General features: G+C 48.4%; 1 protein-coding gene across 2 annotated transcripts; it reads right to left on the bottom strand.

Annotated features, from left to right (window-relative positions):
• Positions 1–1,877: 1,877 nt before the first annotated feature.
• Positions 1,878–15,284, bottom strand: LOC117090591 (complement C1r subcomponent). 2 transcript variants are annotated; one of them, XM_033222973.1, is made up of 11 exons: positions 15,073–15,284; positions 14,134–14,362; positions 9,363–9,555; positions 8,890–9,036; positions 8,610–8,806; positions 8,154–8,301; positions 7,925–8,046; positions 5,731–5,809; positions 5,196–5,351; positions 3,486–3,560; positions 1,878–2,757 (listed from the first exon to the last, which is right to left on the bottom strand). In XM_033222973.1, coding segments are annotated over exons 1-11 (2,118 nt in total). In that variant the 5' UTR covers positions 15,075–15,284; the 3' UTR covers positions 1,878–1,987. The 2 variants fall into 2 exon arrangements, with proteins under 2 accessions (XP_033078864.1, XP_033078863.1); XM_033222972.1 differs by lacking the exon at positions 15,073–15,284 and adding an exon at positions 14,455–14,586.
• Positions 15,285–15,349: the final 65 nt, after the last annotated feature.

The raw sequence follows: 15,349 nt of genomic DNA, 5'->3' as shown, positions 1-15,349 counted from the left end.
CGGTCCACATTCCTGAAATCCAAAATGATCTAAAAATGGAAAGTGCTTTTGTAAGTTGGGCACTAAAACTTATTTAATGGCAAAATCTGACCTGAATGGATGGGTAGCTATTTAGAGTTTTTTTTTTTTTTAATTAATCTCACTTACTATGAATATTTAAATATTTTTATAAAGAATTATTAATCTATTTTATTATAGGGTGCTGCTCTGGACCATGCTGGCACCATCCCATAATACAGAGTGTATTACATTGTGAAATCTATAGAATCTTGAATATTGAACAGCACTTGGCCCTGAGGGTGTCACACATTGGACTGTGGACCTGCATTTGGGCTTATAAACTCATCACTTCGGCTGGGCATGGTGGCACACGCCTGTAATCCCAGCCACGTGGGAGGCTGAGGCATGAGAATCCCTTGAACCTGGGAGGCAGAGGCTGCAGTGAGCTGAGATTGCACCACTGCACTCCAGCCTGGGTGATAGAATGAGACTCTGTCTCAAAAAAAAAAAATAAATAAAAATAAAAAAATAAAAAAAAGTTTAAAAATAAGTTAAAGAAAAACCACATCCCTTGGGAATGGTTTAACTCTGCTGTCTTCTTAAGTTCAGGCCTGTGTGTGCTGGGTCATGTAAAGTTGTTTAAACAAGTCTGGAACAGTCAATTGTGCAATAACATCATGATATTGTTCTACTACAAATACTTATAACGCTTAATCCAAGTTCTGGGTCCTTTTCTGATTTTTAAAGATATCTTTTTTTTTTTTTTTGAGACGGAGTCTCGCTGTGTCGCCCAGGCTGGAGTGCAGTGGCGCGATCTCGGCTCACTGCAAGCTCCGCCTCCCGGGTTCCCGCCATTCTCCCGCCTCAGCCTCCGAGTAGCTGGGACTACAGGCGCCCGCCACGTCGCCCGGCTAGTTTTTTGTATTTTTAGTAGAGACGGGGTTTCACCGTGTTAGCCAGGATGGTCTCGATCTCCTGACCTCGTGATCCACCCGCCTCGGCCTCTCAAAGTGCTGGGATTACAGGCTTGAGCCACCGCGCCCGGCCAAAGATATCTTAAAGAATAATTTAACAATATTGCTAGTGATTCAACTTGGAAACAAAAGTTTCATAGCACTCCTCTCCTAAGGAATATTTACAGATTGGAAGATGAGCTGTTAAAAAAGCTGTTGTAGGCTGGGCGCGGTGGTTCACACCTGTAATCTCAGCACTTTGGAGGCCAAGGCGGGTGGATCACTTGAGGTCAAGAGTTCGAGACTAGCCTGGCCAACATGGCAAAACCCTGTCTCTACTATTAGACTGGCAGCGGTGACAGGTGCCTGTAATTCCAGCTACTCAGGTGGCTGAGGCACAAGAGTCCCTTGAACCCTAAGGCAGAGGTTGCAGATAGCCAAGGTTGTGCCACTACACTCCAGCCTGGGCGACAGAGTGAGAGTCTGTCTTGAAAAATTAAAAAAAGCTGTTATATTTACAACTACGCATGTGGGAAAATCAGCATTTTCTTTATATTGTACAATCAAAACAAAACACAGATATTTATTATTATCCATAACCCTAATTGTAAATGTGTTCATGAACTTAATTGTTCTTGTTGCCTTCCTAAGTAAATATTTTAAAAATGACCTTCCTTACAAAATATTTTTATATAAAATAAATACAACTTTTGACTCGTTTTGCACGCTGGCATTTCTCATAAAATTTTATTTGGAAAAAGTTATATTCAATGACCCAATGGTATAAAAGTGGGAAAGGAAAGTGACAGCTAGAGATTGATAACTACATCCTCTGCAATCCTTGGAAGAAAGAAAGGGCCTCTTTGGGTTGTTTCAGGTAAAGTATGTCAATGGGACTATAGGAAAAAGAATTTCCACACTGTCTTTCTGCATCAGTGATTTTAATAGAGACTCTTAGTGGTTATCAACAACTGGTCAGTTTTTTTTTTTTTTTTCGCACTGCTCTCTGGATTTGGACCTAGCGAATTCTGGGCTCAGTCCTCTTCCTCCATCTCTTTCTTGATCCAATCCACGTAGTTGAGCACTTTGGTGTAGAAGCCATAGCCCTTGCTGCACCCGATGCCCCAGGACACGATGCCCGTTGCCATCCAGCGATCAGTGTTCGGGTCCCTTACTGCAAAAACGCCCCCACTATCCCCCTGGCAGGCATCCTGCTTTAGAGATGGGTGCCCAGCACAGAACATGTTTTGAGAGAACACATCCATCCTATTCTTTCCCCGGAGCCAGGTCTCACAGTCCTTTCGATTAGCTACGGGCAGACGGACAAACCTGAGGTCATGAGCAATCTTCTCCTCCATGACCCCAAAGCCACTGACATAGCCCATCAAGCCCAGGTCATAGAAGGTCTCGTTGTCAGGGAGGCAGATGGGGAGGAGGTTGGGACCCAGAGTGACACTATTTTCCAGCTCCAGCAGGGCGATGTCCCCCTCAAAATTGTGGGACTCATCCTGACGGTAGTCCGGGTGGATGCTGACTCTGCGGATGGGGTGATTTGCCAGCTTCATGAGCTCTTCCACATTTGTGTGGCCCAGGAACACATCCAAGGAGGCGTTGCTTTGCGCCTCGTGTTCCTTGGGATACAGGGTGTGGGCAGCCGTGAGGATCCAGCGGTCCCCCAGCAGGGCTCCGCCCCCACGCCCGTGGATGTTGGTGAACACCTGCCAGGGGAAGTTGCCCATCTTGGCTTTTTGCCCTCCGATGATGCGCTGCCTCTGTTCCACGGGGTGCACGGGCTTCCCACACACTGAGGGAGAGACAGGGAAGACAAGGGTGAGTCAGCTCCAGGTCCCACACCTCTTCCCTCTGTGGCCAGCCAGCTCCATGTTTGCCCTCTCTTTTTGGCTTCTGTCTCTTTTCTCTTTCTCCTCCCATCCCCACACCTCCGTCACCGGCCTATTGACAGGCTCTTCTCCTTGTTCTTTTTTTTTTTTTAAATTATTACTTTTATTTTTTGAGACTCCTTGCTTTGTCGCCCAGGCTGGAGTGCAGTGGCGCGATTTCAGCTCACTGCAACCTCCGCCTCCTGGGTTCAAGTAATTCTTGTGCCTCAGCCACTCAAGTAGCTGGGACTACAGGCATGTGCCACCATGCTTGGCTAATTTTTCTGTTTTTAGTAGAGGCTGAGTTTCACCATTGTTGCCCAGACTGGTCTCGAACTCCTGACCTCAGGTGATCCGCCTATCTCGGCCTCCCAAAGTGCTGGGATTACAGGTGTGAGCCACCACATCTTGCCCCTTGTTCTTGTTTATTTCTTCCTAGGGTATCTCCCATTGTTTTTATTCTCTGACTTCCCATCTGCTTAGTGAAAATGCTGGCGTTTCGGGATTGAATTCAGCACTCTTCCCCTCTCTCGCTTTCTCCTGGGATGTTCCCCTCACTTCTCCTCTGTCTCCTTTTTCTGGGCCACACTGCTTTTGAGGCCCTGCAGACTGCTAAAGGCCCTGAGGATGGCCCCAGAGGGTTTCCACTCACCTGGCAAGCACCGAGGAATCTTCTCTCCCTTCTGTTCATTCTTCCAAATGCCCTGTGCTGTGCAGGTGTACACCCCTGAGGGCAGAGGAGGCAAGAATCAAGTTGGGAGGTGATGGGTAAGAAAACTAGGTTGCAGAGGCAGCAAGTACTGAGTGTGCTCGACGGGGAGAGGGGTAGGGAGGAACAACATGGCAAGGGCCAAAGGTCAAAGGCTCAACTCTAGAAGGAAAAAATGTCAAGTGTTCAGAGGCTCTAGACCTATATTTTGTTTTAATGTCAAGTAAAAAAATCAGAATGCTTAACTATTGATATATGTTTGCTGTGATCCCTGTTTGTGAAAGTAGACATAAAAACCAGAAGGAATATATCAAAATCTTATCAGTGATTGCGTCTTAGTCGTGGAATCATAGATGATAATTGTAGCTACGTCTTCTGATTGCTGAAAATGTGCCATGTTTCTTACTCTATCTGCATGGTCTCATTTAAACACTACAGTGACACTTGCAGGTGTGTGTTATTATCCTCATTGTGGATGAGGAAGTTGAGCTTAAATAATTTGCACAGGGTCACATAACTTCTAAGTGCCAGAATCAAGGTGCAAGAGGTTTTCTGACTCCAAAGTCCAGCTCTTAAGGAATACCATTTATAATCCAGGTTTTTTTCCTTTTTTTTTCTGTTTCAAACCTATAATGCATGTGATTTCTAATATTTAAAAAAAGTTTGAAAAATACCCACTAATGAGTGAGAGTCATTTAGTAAAACTAGGTGCAAAAATCACAACCAGGTTGAGAGGGGAGAATGGAGAGGGGAATTTCACTGAGTTAGCTGTAGTGCTTATGGTGGTGATGAAGATTGTGGTGTTGGTGTTGGTGGTGATTGTGGTGTTGATGTTGGTAATGGTGGTGGTGATTGTGGTGTTGGTGTCGGTGGTGACAGTGGTGTTGTTAATGGTGGTATTGTTAATGGTGATAGTGGTGATGGTGGTATTGGTGGTGATGATGGTGTTGGTACTGGTGATGGTGGTGATGATAGTGGTGTTGGTAATGGTGATGGAGGTGATGGTAGTGTTGGTGTTGGCAATGGTGATGGTAGTGATAGTGGTGTTGGTAATGGTGGTGGTGATCATGGTAGTGTTGACAATGGTGTTGGTTATGATGATGGTGGTGATGGTGGTGTTAGTGTTGGTGGTGATGATGATGTTGGTAATGGTGATGATGGTGATGATGGCATTGGTGGTGGTGTTGGTGTTGGTGTTGGTAATGGTGATAGTGGTGTTGGTAATGGTGGTAGTGATAATGGTAGTGGTGATGGTGGCATTGGTAATGATAATGATATCAATTGTGATGATGGCAGTGATGGTGGTGATTGTGCTGGCATTGATGCTATTGGTAGTGTTGCTGGTGTTGTTACTGGTAGTGGTGGTGATGGCAATGATGGTAGCACTGGGGATGTGGTGGAGGCAATGGTAGTAGTGGGGATGATGTGGTGACAGTGAGCTGTTTATGTGATTTGAATCTTTTCTTTGCATCAGCTTAGATGCCTCCTTCTTCAAACTTACAAGGTTCCTATTAGCACTATAATTTAGGCCCCTGTAGCCAGTGCCTTGGCAGATACCTTAATATGCATTCCCTAGGGATTCTACTGGGAGAAATCTCAGAGGATACTCCAAGGGGATGGAAGGGAGGAAATTTCCATTTGCATTGGTCCTACCTTGCTCAGACTCCTTGCTGCCAGCTCTGGTCTGCATCTTGTAATATGGCTCGTGGCAGTAGTACTGGATACGTGCCTTGTAGGTGTTCACCCCCATTGTGGTGGTGTAACGGAAGGCACCATTAGGCAGGTTTCGGGGTTGCCCACAGTCCTTGACTTGGAGAGAACACAGGGCAGGGTGAGAGCTGAGAATGACTGTGCTGGAACTTTAGTGGGGGGAGTGTGAGTTGTCTACCCGCAGAGCAGGCTGAGAAGCTTAGAAAAGATAGTCAGTGGCGAGGGCCCTTGCAATGGACAGGAGTTGGGTGGTGTGAAATTCAGTTCTGGGTAGAGCCCATCCATCCCATTGAGATGAGGACTCACTGATTCCTGAGATGGGCCATAGGCATCAAAGGACAAGTCTCTTAGACCCTCATCCAAGGGTGAGGGTCTGTTGGAAAGAGGCTTAGTCTGGACACCTCCTTCTTTCTTGGCCCAGGTCCTCAAGGTTGGAGGTGGGAAGTCCCCAGGATCATATCCCTGAATTGTGACTTACTGTTGCATCTGGGCATGGCACGATGCCATGTGCCATCATCCTGGCAGACAGCTGTGAAGGAGTGCAGCACTTGGTTCCCCTGTTGAGCAGAGGACAGAGGTGTCATCAGTGCCAAGAGGCAACGCAGGTCCCCTTCCTGCCCTTCCCACACAGGAGTGGGAGGCAATACAAAGACATCTCTCAGCTCCCCCATGGATGTGGCTCCTTCTTCCTTCTCCCCAGCCCATTGCAGACAGGAGCACTGAGCCACCCTGCAGCAAGTCAGAGCGGGACTAATTGATAGACCCCATCATCCTCTCTCTAGACTGTGGCCTGTTCCCACTGAGGTCCAATTGAATCCCACAATTTGTAATTTAAAAAATCACAAGCCACGTTTGAGTGTTTTTTGTATCAAAACAAAAGCCTGTGCTCCAGGGCAGAACCAGGTTTCTCTGGCTGGAGTCCCCTGCCTCCAGGCCTGCATCACTTTCTCTTTCCTGGGTTGCAGTTTTCCTAAGGACAGAGGCCTTCCCTGAAATCCTAGAGCCACCTCACTCCTTTGAAAGGTGCTGGAGACGTTGATGTATGTGAAGGGCTGTTGCTGTTGAGCAGGGACAAGACTAGGAAATGGCAGTCTTTGAAATGAAAAGTTACTGGACAATATGAGTGAGTTTTACTAAGACCAAAAATTGGCCAGGTGCGGTGGCTTACGCCTGGGATCCCAGCACTCTAGGGGGCCGAGGCAGGTGGAGGATCACTTGCCGCCAGGAGTTTGAGTCAAGTCTGGGAAAATTGAGAAACCCTATCTCTACCAAAAATACAAAAATTAGCCGGGCATGGTGGCACACGCCTGTAATTCCAACAACTCAGGTGGCTGAGGCACTTGAATAGCTTGAATCCAGGAGAATCACTTGAAATTGGGAGGCAGAGTTTACAGGGAGCTGAGATCATGCCACTGCCTGGGTGACAGAGCAAGACTGTCTCTCAAAACTAAAATAAAAAGACCAAAAATAATTCCATAGAGTTAGTCCTGGGAAAGATTGCAAGAGAATATGTATGAGAACTAGACCGTCTGAGTAAAATGTAGGTAATGTGAGAAACGGTGTGACTTGCTTTAAATTCTATGACGTGAATGACAAATGCAAAAGTAAGGGCAGTGGGTGGTGCAGGCAAGGGAGGGTTGTAATATGAGCAGAGAGTTTGTTAGTCTCCAGTCCTCTGGACCCAGGACACCCACCCAATCCTCCTGATGGAGATGGAAGCACCTTGGAGTAAAGAACAATGCATCAGATGAACTCGACTTGATGCAACATTCAAATGTGAACTCCGCAAAGGCTGTGTGACTTTGTGGGTTTCTTTTTACTGAACTTCCCACATCTAGGACAGTGCCTGACAGTAGACCCTTAAAATGTGCATTAAATGAATTAACTGTGACTTAAGGACATGTCATAGGTCTCTTCTTTGATTCTGATTAAGTCTTCCATGTGGACCTATTGAGCAATGAAGGGATGTCCAGTCTTGGGTCTCTGTCCAGAGACACAGAGAATTTTTAGTTTACCAGCTTTTGTGAGATTGATCCACCGATAAAACCATATTCCTTCCTGAATCTTCAGAGCTGAGGACAGGACGGTGGGCCCAGGGTGAGACCACCAACATGTGTAAAAGAGCCCTGGAGCAGGAGGCAGGAGATTGGGGTCCTAGTCCCTGCCGTAGAAAATCACTATGTGATGTTGATGAGTCACTACATCTCCACCCCGCCTTTCCAGTTCCTTCAGCTTTCTTGATTATTGGACGAGGGCAATAGTTCTTAAACTTGGCTGCACATTAGAATCACCTGGGTAGCTTTAAATAGTCTTGTTGCTCAGGCTCTACTCCAGATCAATGGAATGAGAGTCTCTTCTGGGGGCCCTTGACTTCAGTATTTATTTATTGACTGATTTTTATTTTTTAGAGACAGAGTCTGGCTATATTGCTCAAGCTGGAGTGCAGTGGCTATTCACAGGGGCCTTGAATGATTGGGCTCAAGCAATCTTCCAGGATTGTAAACTCTCTGTTTTAAGTGTGCAGCAAGTTGGAGAGCTGGTGGACCAGGAGACTCTTCCAGCTGAAACGTCTATGACTCCAGCTGGGGTGAGACTAAATCCTCTGTGAACCCACCATCTGAATTCCCCCAGGATGCTGGGCCGGCTCTCTCGCCTCAGCCCTGGGCTCTTACCTCTATGAGCTGGTAGCCTAGCTTGCAGGTAGCAATGAAGTAGTCACGGAACTGGTACTGAGGCTGCAGGTTCTGGATGACGGTGAACTCGTCTAGGGTCTTGGGCTGGGGACACTTGATGACTATTGGGGAGACCAGAGGGCATATTTATTTCAGAGCCACCTGCCCTTCCTTCTTCCCACCTTTTCCCCATTGCTGGCCATTGAGGGAGGCCCCCAGGGAGCCTTACTCTCGGTGGTGTAGCGCAGCTTCCAGCCCCGGCTGTCCCCTGACTCATCTGTGAAGAACAGCAGATCCACAGCATTGCTGCTGGTGTCAAGGTCGGGGGGCCTTTGCTTCCCACAGAACTCGCCAATGTTCTTCCCGTTGGCATAGATCTGGTAGGGCAGGAGGTTTTTTTTTTTTTTTCCAGCTTGGACATTTTTACACAGGGCCAACTGTGTAGTAGCCTGGTGGCCAGGGTGGTGGTGGTGATGAAATCCTGCCTTATGTGTGTTTTCAGGGGAAGGTGGAAAGGGATCCCCACAACCCAATTCCAGTTATGTGGGAACTTGCCCAGCCCATGGGTGATGTTGACCAATTCCTGCCCCAGCAGGCCAGGATATCCAGGAAGAAATTGAGACAAGAGGAGCTAAGTGCCGACAGAAGAGGAGGAAGGGGTCTTTCAGGGGTAGGATGGCTGTACCTGTAGCTGGTCATAGGGGCAGTGTACTTGCTGGTGGTCATCAATTTCAAAAGGCTCTAGGACCTTGAGGTGCAGGGTAAGGCCATGCTCCACCCGGATGCTATAGTTGCAGCACAGGTCAGCAGAGTAGGACCGGGGGTACTCCAGGCTGGAGATGTAGCCCGATGCCTCCGTGTACAGCTCGCTACTGCACTCAGCTGTGAGACCAGAGCCACAGGGCATCATGGGGCCACTGTGGCTAGCTCAACCCCTGCCTCCCTGCTACACCACTCTGGCTCACCTTGGCAGGAATGCCTGTCCTTCTGAAGCTCATAGCCTGGACGGCAGGAACAGAAGTAGCCTCCAACGTAGTTGTGACACAAGTGCTGGCACTGGGGCTGGGGGTCCTTCTCCCCTGATTTGCTCTGGGAAGCACATTCATCAAGGTCTGGAAGGCATTCAGGAAGGAGGGTTAAGCTCCGGCTGGGAGACCTGATTAGTGGCTCTTATCTTAGGGAGGTCACTCACCAGAGGCCTAAAGACAAAGGCATCTTTAGGTCACCTGGACCTCCAGGCCAGGCCTCTCCAATGCTCTCTGGGGACTGCTCCATGGGCACAGATCCCAGGTTGACAGGCCTCGTTAGGAAAAGCTCTCTTGAGGGAAGGAACAAGGAAATCCAGGCTTTCAGCTTCTTTGGATTCAAGATTCCCTTTCTTGGCCTCCATTCAATGTGGCTGAGATTAGAGAAAAGGGATCCCTGGGGGGCTACCCACCCACAGCTTGGTAGTAGGCCAGGAAACCCTTGTAGAACGTGATAGCCCCATTCTCCTCATTGGAGAAGTCTGTGTGGAAGGTCAGCAGCATCTTGTTCCCTTGAGACAAAAATTCCTTTTTTCCTGGGGGGTTGCCCAGTGGAGAACCCAGTTGCCCACAGAACCTCCCTAGGTTTTTCGTATGAGCAGAGATCTGGTGGAAGAAGGACAAGGAGTAGGAAGAAGACCTGTTGTGGAGTGGCGCACGTGGTGGCTCAGTGATGGTCCTCCTTGTCTCGCCCAGAGTGAATCATGCACCACATTGGCTCTGCTGGTCACTACCTGCTGGGTTCGGCCGCTGCAAACTTCCCCATGTGACCTTCAACTGTTCCCCAAGTCTCCCACTGACTCATTCTTTTCATGTTGTCCTGCACTGGGTACCTCACCCCTTCCCTGTTTTCTGCTCCTCTGGCAGGTTTCAGGTTATTCTGCATCCCCACCTCCTACGGCCTGTTCCCCTGGGGTCCTGGTTGCCTGTACCCAGCCTTTCCCCTCCCCTCATTCCATGAGCCCAGACATGTCTACTTTATTTTCTGCCTTCCGATTCCACCTAGGCTTAATGAAACCATTCACACCTTGAGTGCCTCCTTATGCCCTTGATTGAACATGAGCCCTGAAGCTCACCAGTCTCAGGGTCAGGAGGTATGGCCTTGTCCCTCTTCCTTCCTCCTCAAAGCCTCCTCAACCTCTTCTTGCCCCTGCCACCAAATGCCCTCGCCCAACACTGCACACTCACCAATTCCTCTGGGTGGGGAAGATGTTCCATTTTCATGTTATGTTGGAGGCCAAAAGAGTGAGGGTGGTGATCAACGCAGTATACCACTGGAGGCTACATGAGTAAACAGCAAACTCTTCTCATAAATGCAGGATGTTGGTAAACTGACACACTGCATCTGCCACCCAGAAGGAATGCTGAGGGTAGTCATGCCCCAAGTGTAGTGTTTCTTGTGATTATCTACAGGGCACATCTGAAGCCTGTTAGTAATAGTATAAACCTATGATCAGTCAAGCAGCCAACCAATTGTTACCTCCTCCTCCCTGCTCATTCTACCCAATAAATGTGAAGGGCTGTGGAAGCTCGGGGTCTGCTGCCATTGCTCACTAGAGCAGGGAGCTCTCTTCTTCTTCCCCTGGCCTCTTTCTTTAAAACAGTTTGTTTTGTCTTAAGTTTTCATTTCTACATTTGTCCTCCTTCGTTCAGTCTTGTAATGATGGACTCAAGTAGTAACATTAGTAACTGTTGTAGTGATGGTCTCAAGTAGTAATCGTGGCAATCAGTCACAAGTGGCGCCCAAACAGGGACAATCAAGGACAAACAAGGACCTGAAGAGGCCTGCAGGGACAAATAGAAATGAGTAGGGATACATAGAAATAAATAGAGATAAATAGAGACAAATAGAGATAGGTAGGGACTTGCAGGAACTTGTAGGAACTAACAGGGACCATAGGGACACACAGGGACAGATAGGGATAAAGAAAGACTAGGAAAGACTGGCAGAAACTTGCAGGGACAGACAGGGACAGATAGGGTCCTATAGGGACTTGAGTGAAGACAGTCTGCTGGAGCAGAAAAACTAAAGCCCAGAAAAACCTAAAACCTACCAGACGAATGAGAAAGCCCGTTACAAGTCTGCCGGCAGCAATATAAGGTCAGTGCTCTAAAGTGGTATAGAGAACAGGAAGTTTTTGAATCAGGGTAACATGGGGAAGAATTTGGTTATTTCTTTTCTCTTTTGTTTGGAGTTTGGTAAGTACCATCTTTTTGTTATTATTTCAGGGTTTGAGCTAATTTTTTGCTGCACCTACAGTACCTATTGAGGGTGGTGAACAGGAGAGGGCAGATAAAAACTGGCTTGAACCGTCTGCTTTTGTGACTACAGAAAGGCTAACTTTGGCTTTGGCTTTCATGGATTGTGGACATGTGCTGGCACCTGTGAGATGTGCAGAGGACTTGGGAGGTTTTCTCAGCTTGTCAAGATGTGGGAACTGAGCTTCATTGTTCTGCAGTGTTGACTCAGACAATGGCTAATTTGGTAGCTGACAGATCTAAAGGAAGCCAAGGGTTAAGCCCTAAAGTGAGAAAGTGTTATAAGTGTAGAAAAATTGGATGTTTTAAAGGAGAATGCCATCAGACCTCTGGGCAGAAGGGATCTGATAACACAGGTCCCCTCTCAACAGAAAAAAAAGCTAGGACTTTGCTCTCGTTGCAATAAAGGAAATCATTGGGCTAATCAATGCCGCTCAAAGTTTCATCAAAATGGTACCCCCCACCCCCACCCCTGTTGGGAAAAGAGAAGGGGGCCTGGACCTGGGCACCTCAAACAATGAGGGCATTCTCTATCTGGGTTGCAACTCCTTTTCCGGGGTGGGTTTCTGGAGACTCATTGATTCCAGCTCCCTCCAGTAGCAGAAACACCTGTAAGCGCAGGATTAGATCTCCTAGTCAGAGAACGAGTTATGTTAGTTGGAGGAGACAGACACACTAAGATTCCCACTGGTTTTGGGGACCTTTGCCAGCAGGACACATGCGATTAATTTTAGGCAAAAGTCATCTTAACTTACAGGGCATTGCTGTGGTTCCGGGAATTGTTGATTTGGATTACAAACGAGAAACTCAGGTAGTGGTAATGGCATAAGATCTTTGGGTTTTTGAACCAGGGAGAATATATTGCTCAATTGTTGCTTATTCCCTGTAAATTGCACCCTTCTCCACGAAAGGAGAAACAAGGGAATCGGGGATTTGGAAGTACAACTACACGGGAAATTTATCTATCACAACCCATGGCATTAATAGACTAACTTGTTCAGTGTAAATTGAAGAAAGAAGTTTTGTGGGCTTATGGATACGGGAGCAAGAGATTGGTCTCTTGTGGTAATAGATCTTGAAGATTGTTTTCTTTGCTGTGCTATTGCACAAGAAGGATAAGCCTTGATTGCTTTCTCTGTGCCTTCTGTTGATTGGAAAGAGCCTGTCTCATTATCAGTGGAAAGTCTTACCCCGCAGCAATTAACCAAAGAGGCAGAAGCTGAGTGACAGCTTGTAGAGCAGATGCTTCAGCAACAGCATGCCTCCTGGCTACAGCCACAAAAGCCTTTGCTTTTGTTTCGGTTGATTTCCTAACTGCGGACGAGGGTATGCTTATGTTTTCACAGGAAATGAACAAACCAGGTGGGTGCCCTCAAGGTGTGTGAGACCATGGAACCAGAGACTGGAGAGAGCCATGGATCCCAGCTATGGGCCTCGCTCCTGCAGTGCGAGCCATGAGCCAGTTGAATCTGAATGTGAAGATGGAACAAACTACCAACGGCAATTGAAGGCTGCACAGCCTGGAATTGTCTTTACTAAATTAATTCAAAAACAAAAAGGGAGAGATGTTGGAGGCTGAAAGAGTGAGGGTGGTGATCAACTCGGTATACCACTGGAGGCTATATGAGTAAACAGCAACTCTTCTCATAAATGCAGGATGTTGGCAAACTGACACACTGCATCTGCTGCTCAGAAGGAATGTTGAGGGCAGTCATGCCCCAAGTGTTTCTTGTGATTATCTACAGGGCATATCTGAAGCCTGTTAGAAATAATATGAACCTGCTGGGCACGGTGGCTCACGCCTGTAATCCCAGCACTTTGGGAGGCCGAGGCGGGTGGATCACGAGGTTGGGAGATCAAGACCATCCTGGCTAACATGGTGAAACCCCGTCTCTACTAAAAAATACAAAAAATTAACCTCCTGTGGTATCGGGTGCCTGTAGTCCCAGCTGCTGGGGAGGCTGAGGCAGGAGAATGGCGTGAATCCGGGAGGTGGAGTTTGCAGTGAGCCACGACAGCAAGACTCCATCTCAAAAAAAAAAAAAAGAAAGAAATAATATGAACCTTGTGATCAATCAAGCAGCTGACCAATCTTTATCTCCTCCTCCCTGCTCATTCTACCCAATAAATACGAAGGGCTGTGGAAGCTCGGGGTCTGCGGCCATTGTTCACTAGAAGCAGGGAGCTCTCTTCTTCCCTTGGTCTCTTTCTTTAAAACAGTTTCTTTTGTCTTAAATTTTCATTTCTGTGTTTGTCCTCCTTTGTTCAGTCTCATAATGATGGTCTCAAGTAGTAACATTAGTAACTGTTGTAGTGACTGTCTCAAGTAGTAACTCTCTCAAGTAGTAACTGTGGCAGTCAGCCGCAATCTTATTCGTGCATACCTCCTACCTCCGGTGGTCTCCTGGGAATGGTAGTTATTGGACCTTCGCAGGCTCTGCTTGAGCCCTGAATCTCATTTTTACTGGATAGAGAAAGATGGGCCAGGGAAGGTTGTCACAGAGGTGAGGGTTCTGAGCCTACTGTCCTTGCTGAAGACTATTCCTGTGCTGCCAGAGCACACATTTCTCCTCCTCATGTCCCTGTGTTCCTGTTGAGGCAGGCAGCCATGCCAATCTTCTCCTTGGAGACAGGGAAGCTGAGGCACGGTGGTTTCCCAAAGGCTCTCAGCTAGAGAGCAGATGGGGAAGGTTTTCCTGATTCAGTGCACAGTGAATTTCCTGAGTGAGTCCTGTCCCCTTCTCTGTGCTTCTCCCCTCAGTGCTCACTGAGGGCCTCTACACCAGCGAGCGCTCCATCCAGGGCAACCCTTGGCTCTAAGAGATGCAATCGGCCATCTGTGTCTGGGGGTGTGCATGCCATACAGATTCCAAATCCCAGAGGGTCCCGTTTTGTCTCCCCTCTGCCCGCCCATCCTGCCCCTACCTTGACATAATCATAGAAGCAGCCTTCAGAAGGCTCCAGGTCAAAGTGCTGGAAGATGAGCTTCACCCTGTATCCCGTGGGGACTGTGATCACAGTGGTTGTTTCAAAGCTGTTGGGGTAAGGCTTGGGGAACAGAGGGGAAGTCACCTCCCCAAATAACTTCTGAGGGATGGGAATGGAGCCTCCTGCCCTACAGAACAGGGCCGGCACCAGGAGGTACAAGAGCCACCTGCCAAGACAAAAGAGAGTGTCTGGAGTTGGAGAGGTTCAGCACTCTTGCCATGTGGGCAGTGGCTGTGGCAGGGGATGAGATGGCCATACCGCTGGGCATCCTCCTCTCTGCCCACTCTGGACCTCACCGACATGTTCTCAGCAGGGGTGCCTGGGTGGGGAGGGCGGCCTTTGCAGCTGCTGCATTGGGTCACTCCCCAGGGCAATGTCCAGTCCAGAGGCCACCACACTCCCCTCACACTCCCTTTCCAGCCTCCTCCCCCGCCCGGCCCCATCCCTCCCCTCCCCTTCCAGGAATAGGACTGGCTTGGGACAAGTTAGTGGAGGGTGAGGGTTTCCACCCGTGGGTCTCTGAAAGGGCTCCCACAGGTTCAGTAAGAGCGTCTGGGAGAGACCATCTGTGGAGTGTGGGACACAGGCAGAGTGTCCCCTCCTGGGCAGTGGGTCCCCTCCTCTCGCTACTCCCTGCCATGAGCCCAGAGGGAAGAAAGGACCATGGCATGAGCTTCTGTGTATAGGGTCTCCTCTGGTCCTTAGGAGGAGGGATGGGGCGTGTGTTGTGTGTGTCCATGTGTGTGCACAGTGGGATTGATGAGAGAAGAGTGTATGAAGAGAAAAGGGTGTTCCCGTCTCCCTGAATTGCCTCCCATGCCCTGGCTTCTCCCCTGGCTTCCCCCTCCCTCCTGGGTGCCCATCACCTTTACTCACATTTCTCAAGGCCCGTGTTGAATCCTGGGCTCTCCTGACAGCGTCTTCGTGCACTGTGTGCAGAGGGAGCCCGCGTCACGCACAGCAGGGAGGGGAGGGTTTTCTGTGGAATGGAGGGGGGACCATTCCCGGAGGAATGTTGGAGGGAATGAACTATTTGCATAAACAAAAGATCTGAGTTTCCACTTTAATTTAGTTTTGGTTTTGAAATCCCTGTCGGGGGTGCCACCTGCTGGTCTATGAGGGAAAGGGCTAAGGAGACGGGAGTCTGACTTTT

The sequence above is a fragment of the Trachypithecus francoisi genome, unplaced genomic scaffold, assembly GCF_009764315.1.
Source record: "Trachypithecus francoisi isolate TF-2019V2 unplaced genomic scaffold, Tfra_2.0 Lachesis_group11, whole genome shotgun sequence".
NCBI lineage: Eukaryota > Metazoa > Chordata > Mammalia > Primates > Cercopithecidae > Trachypithecus > Trachypithecus francoisi.
Note: the sequence above shows the minus strand (reverse complement) of the source record. Positions and strands in the feature narration are given on the sequence as shown.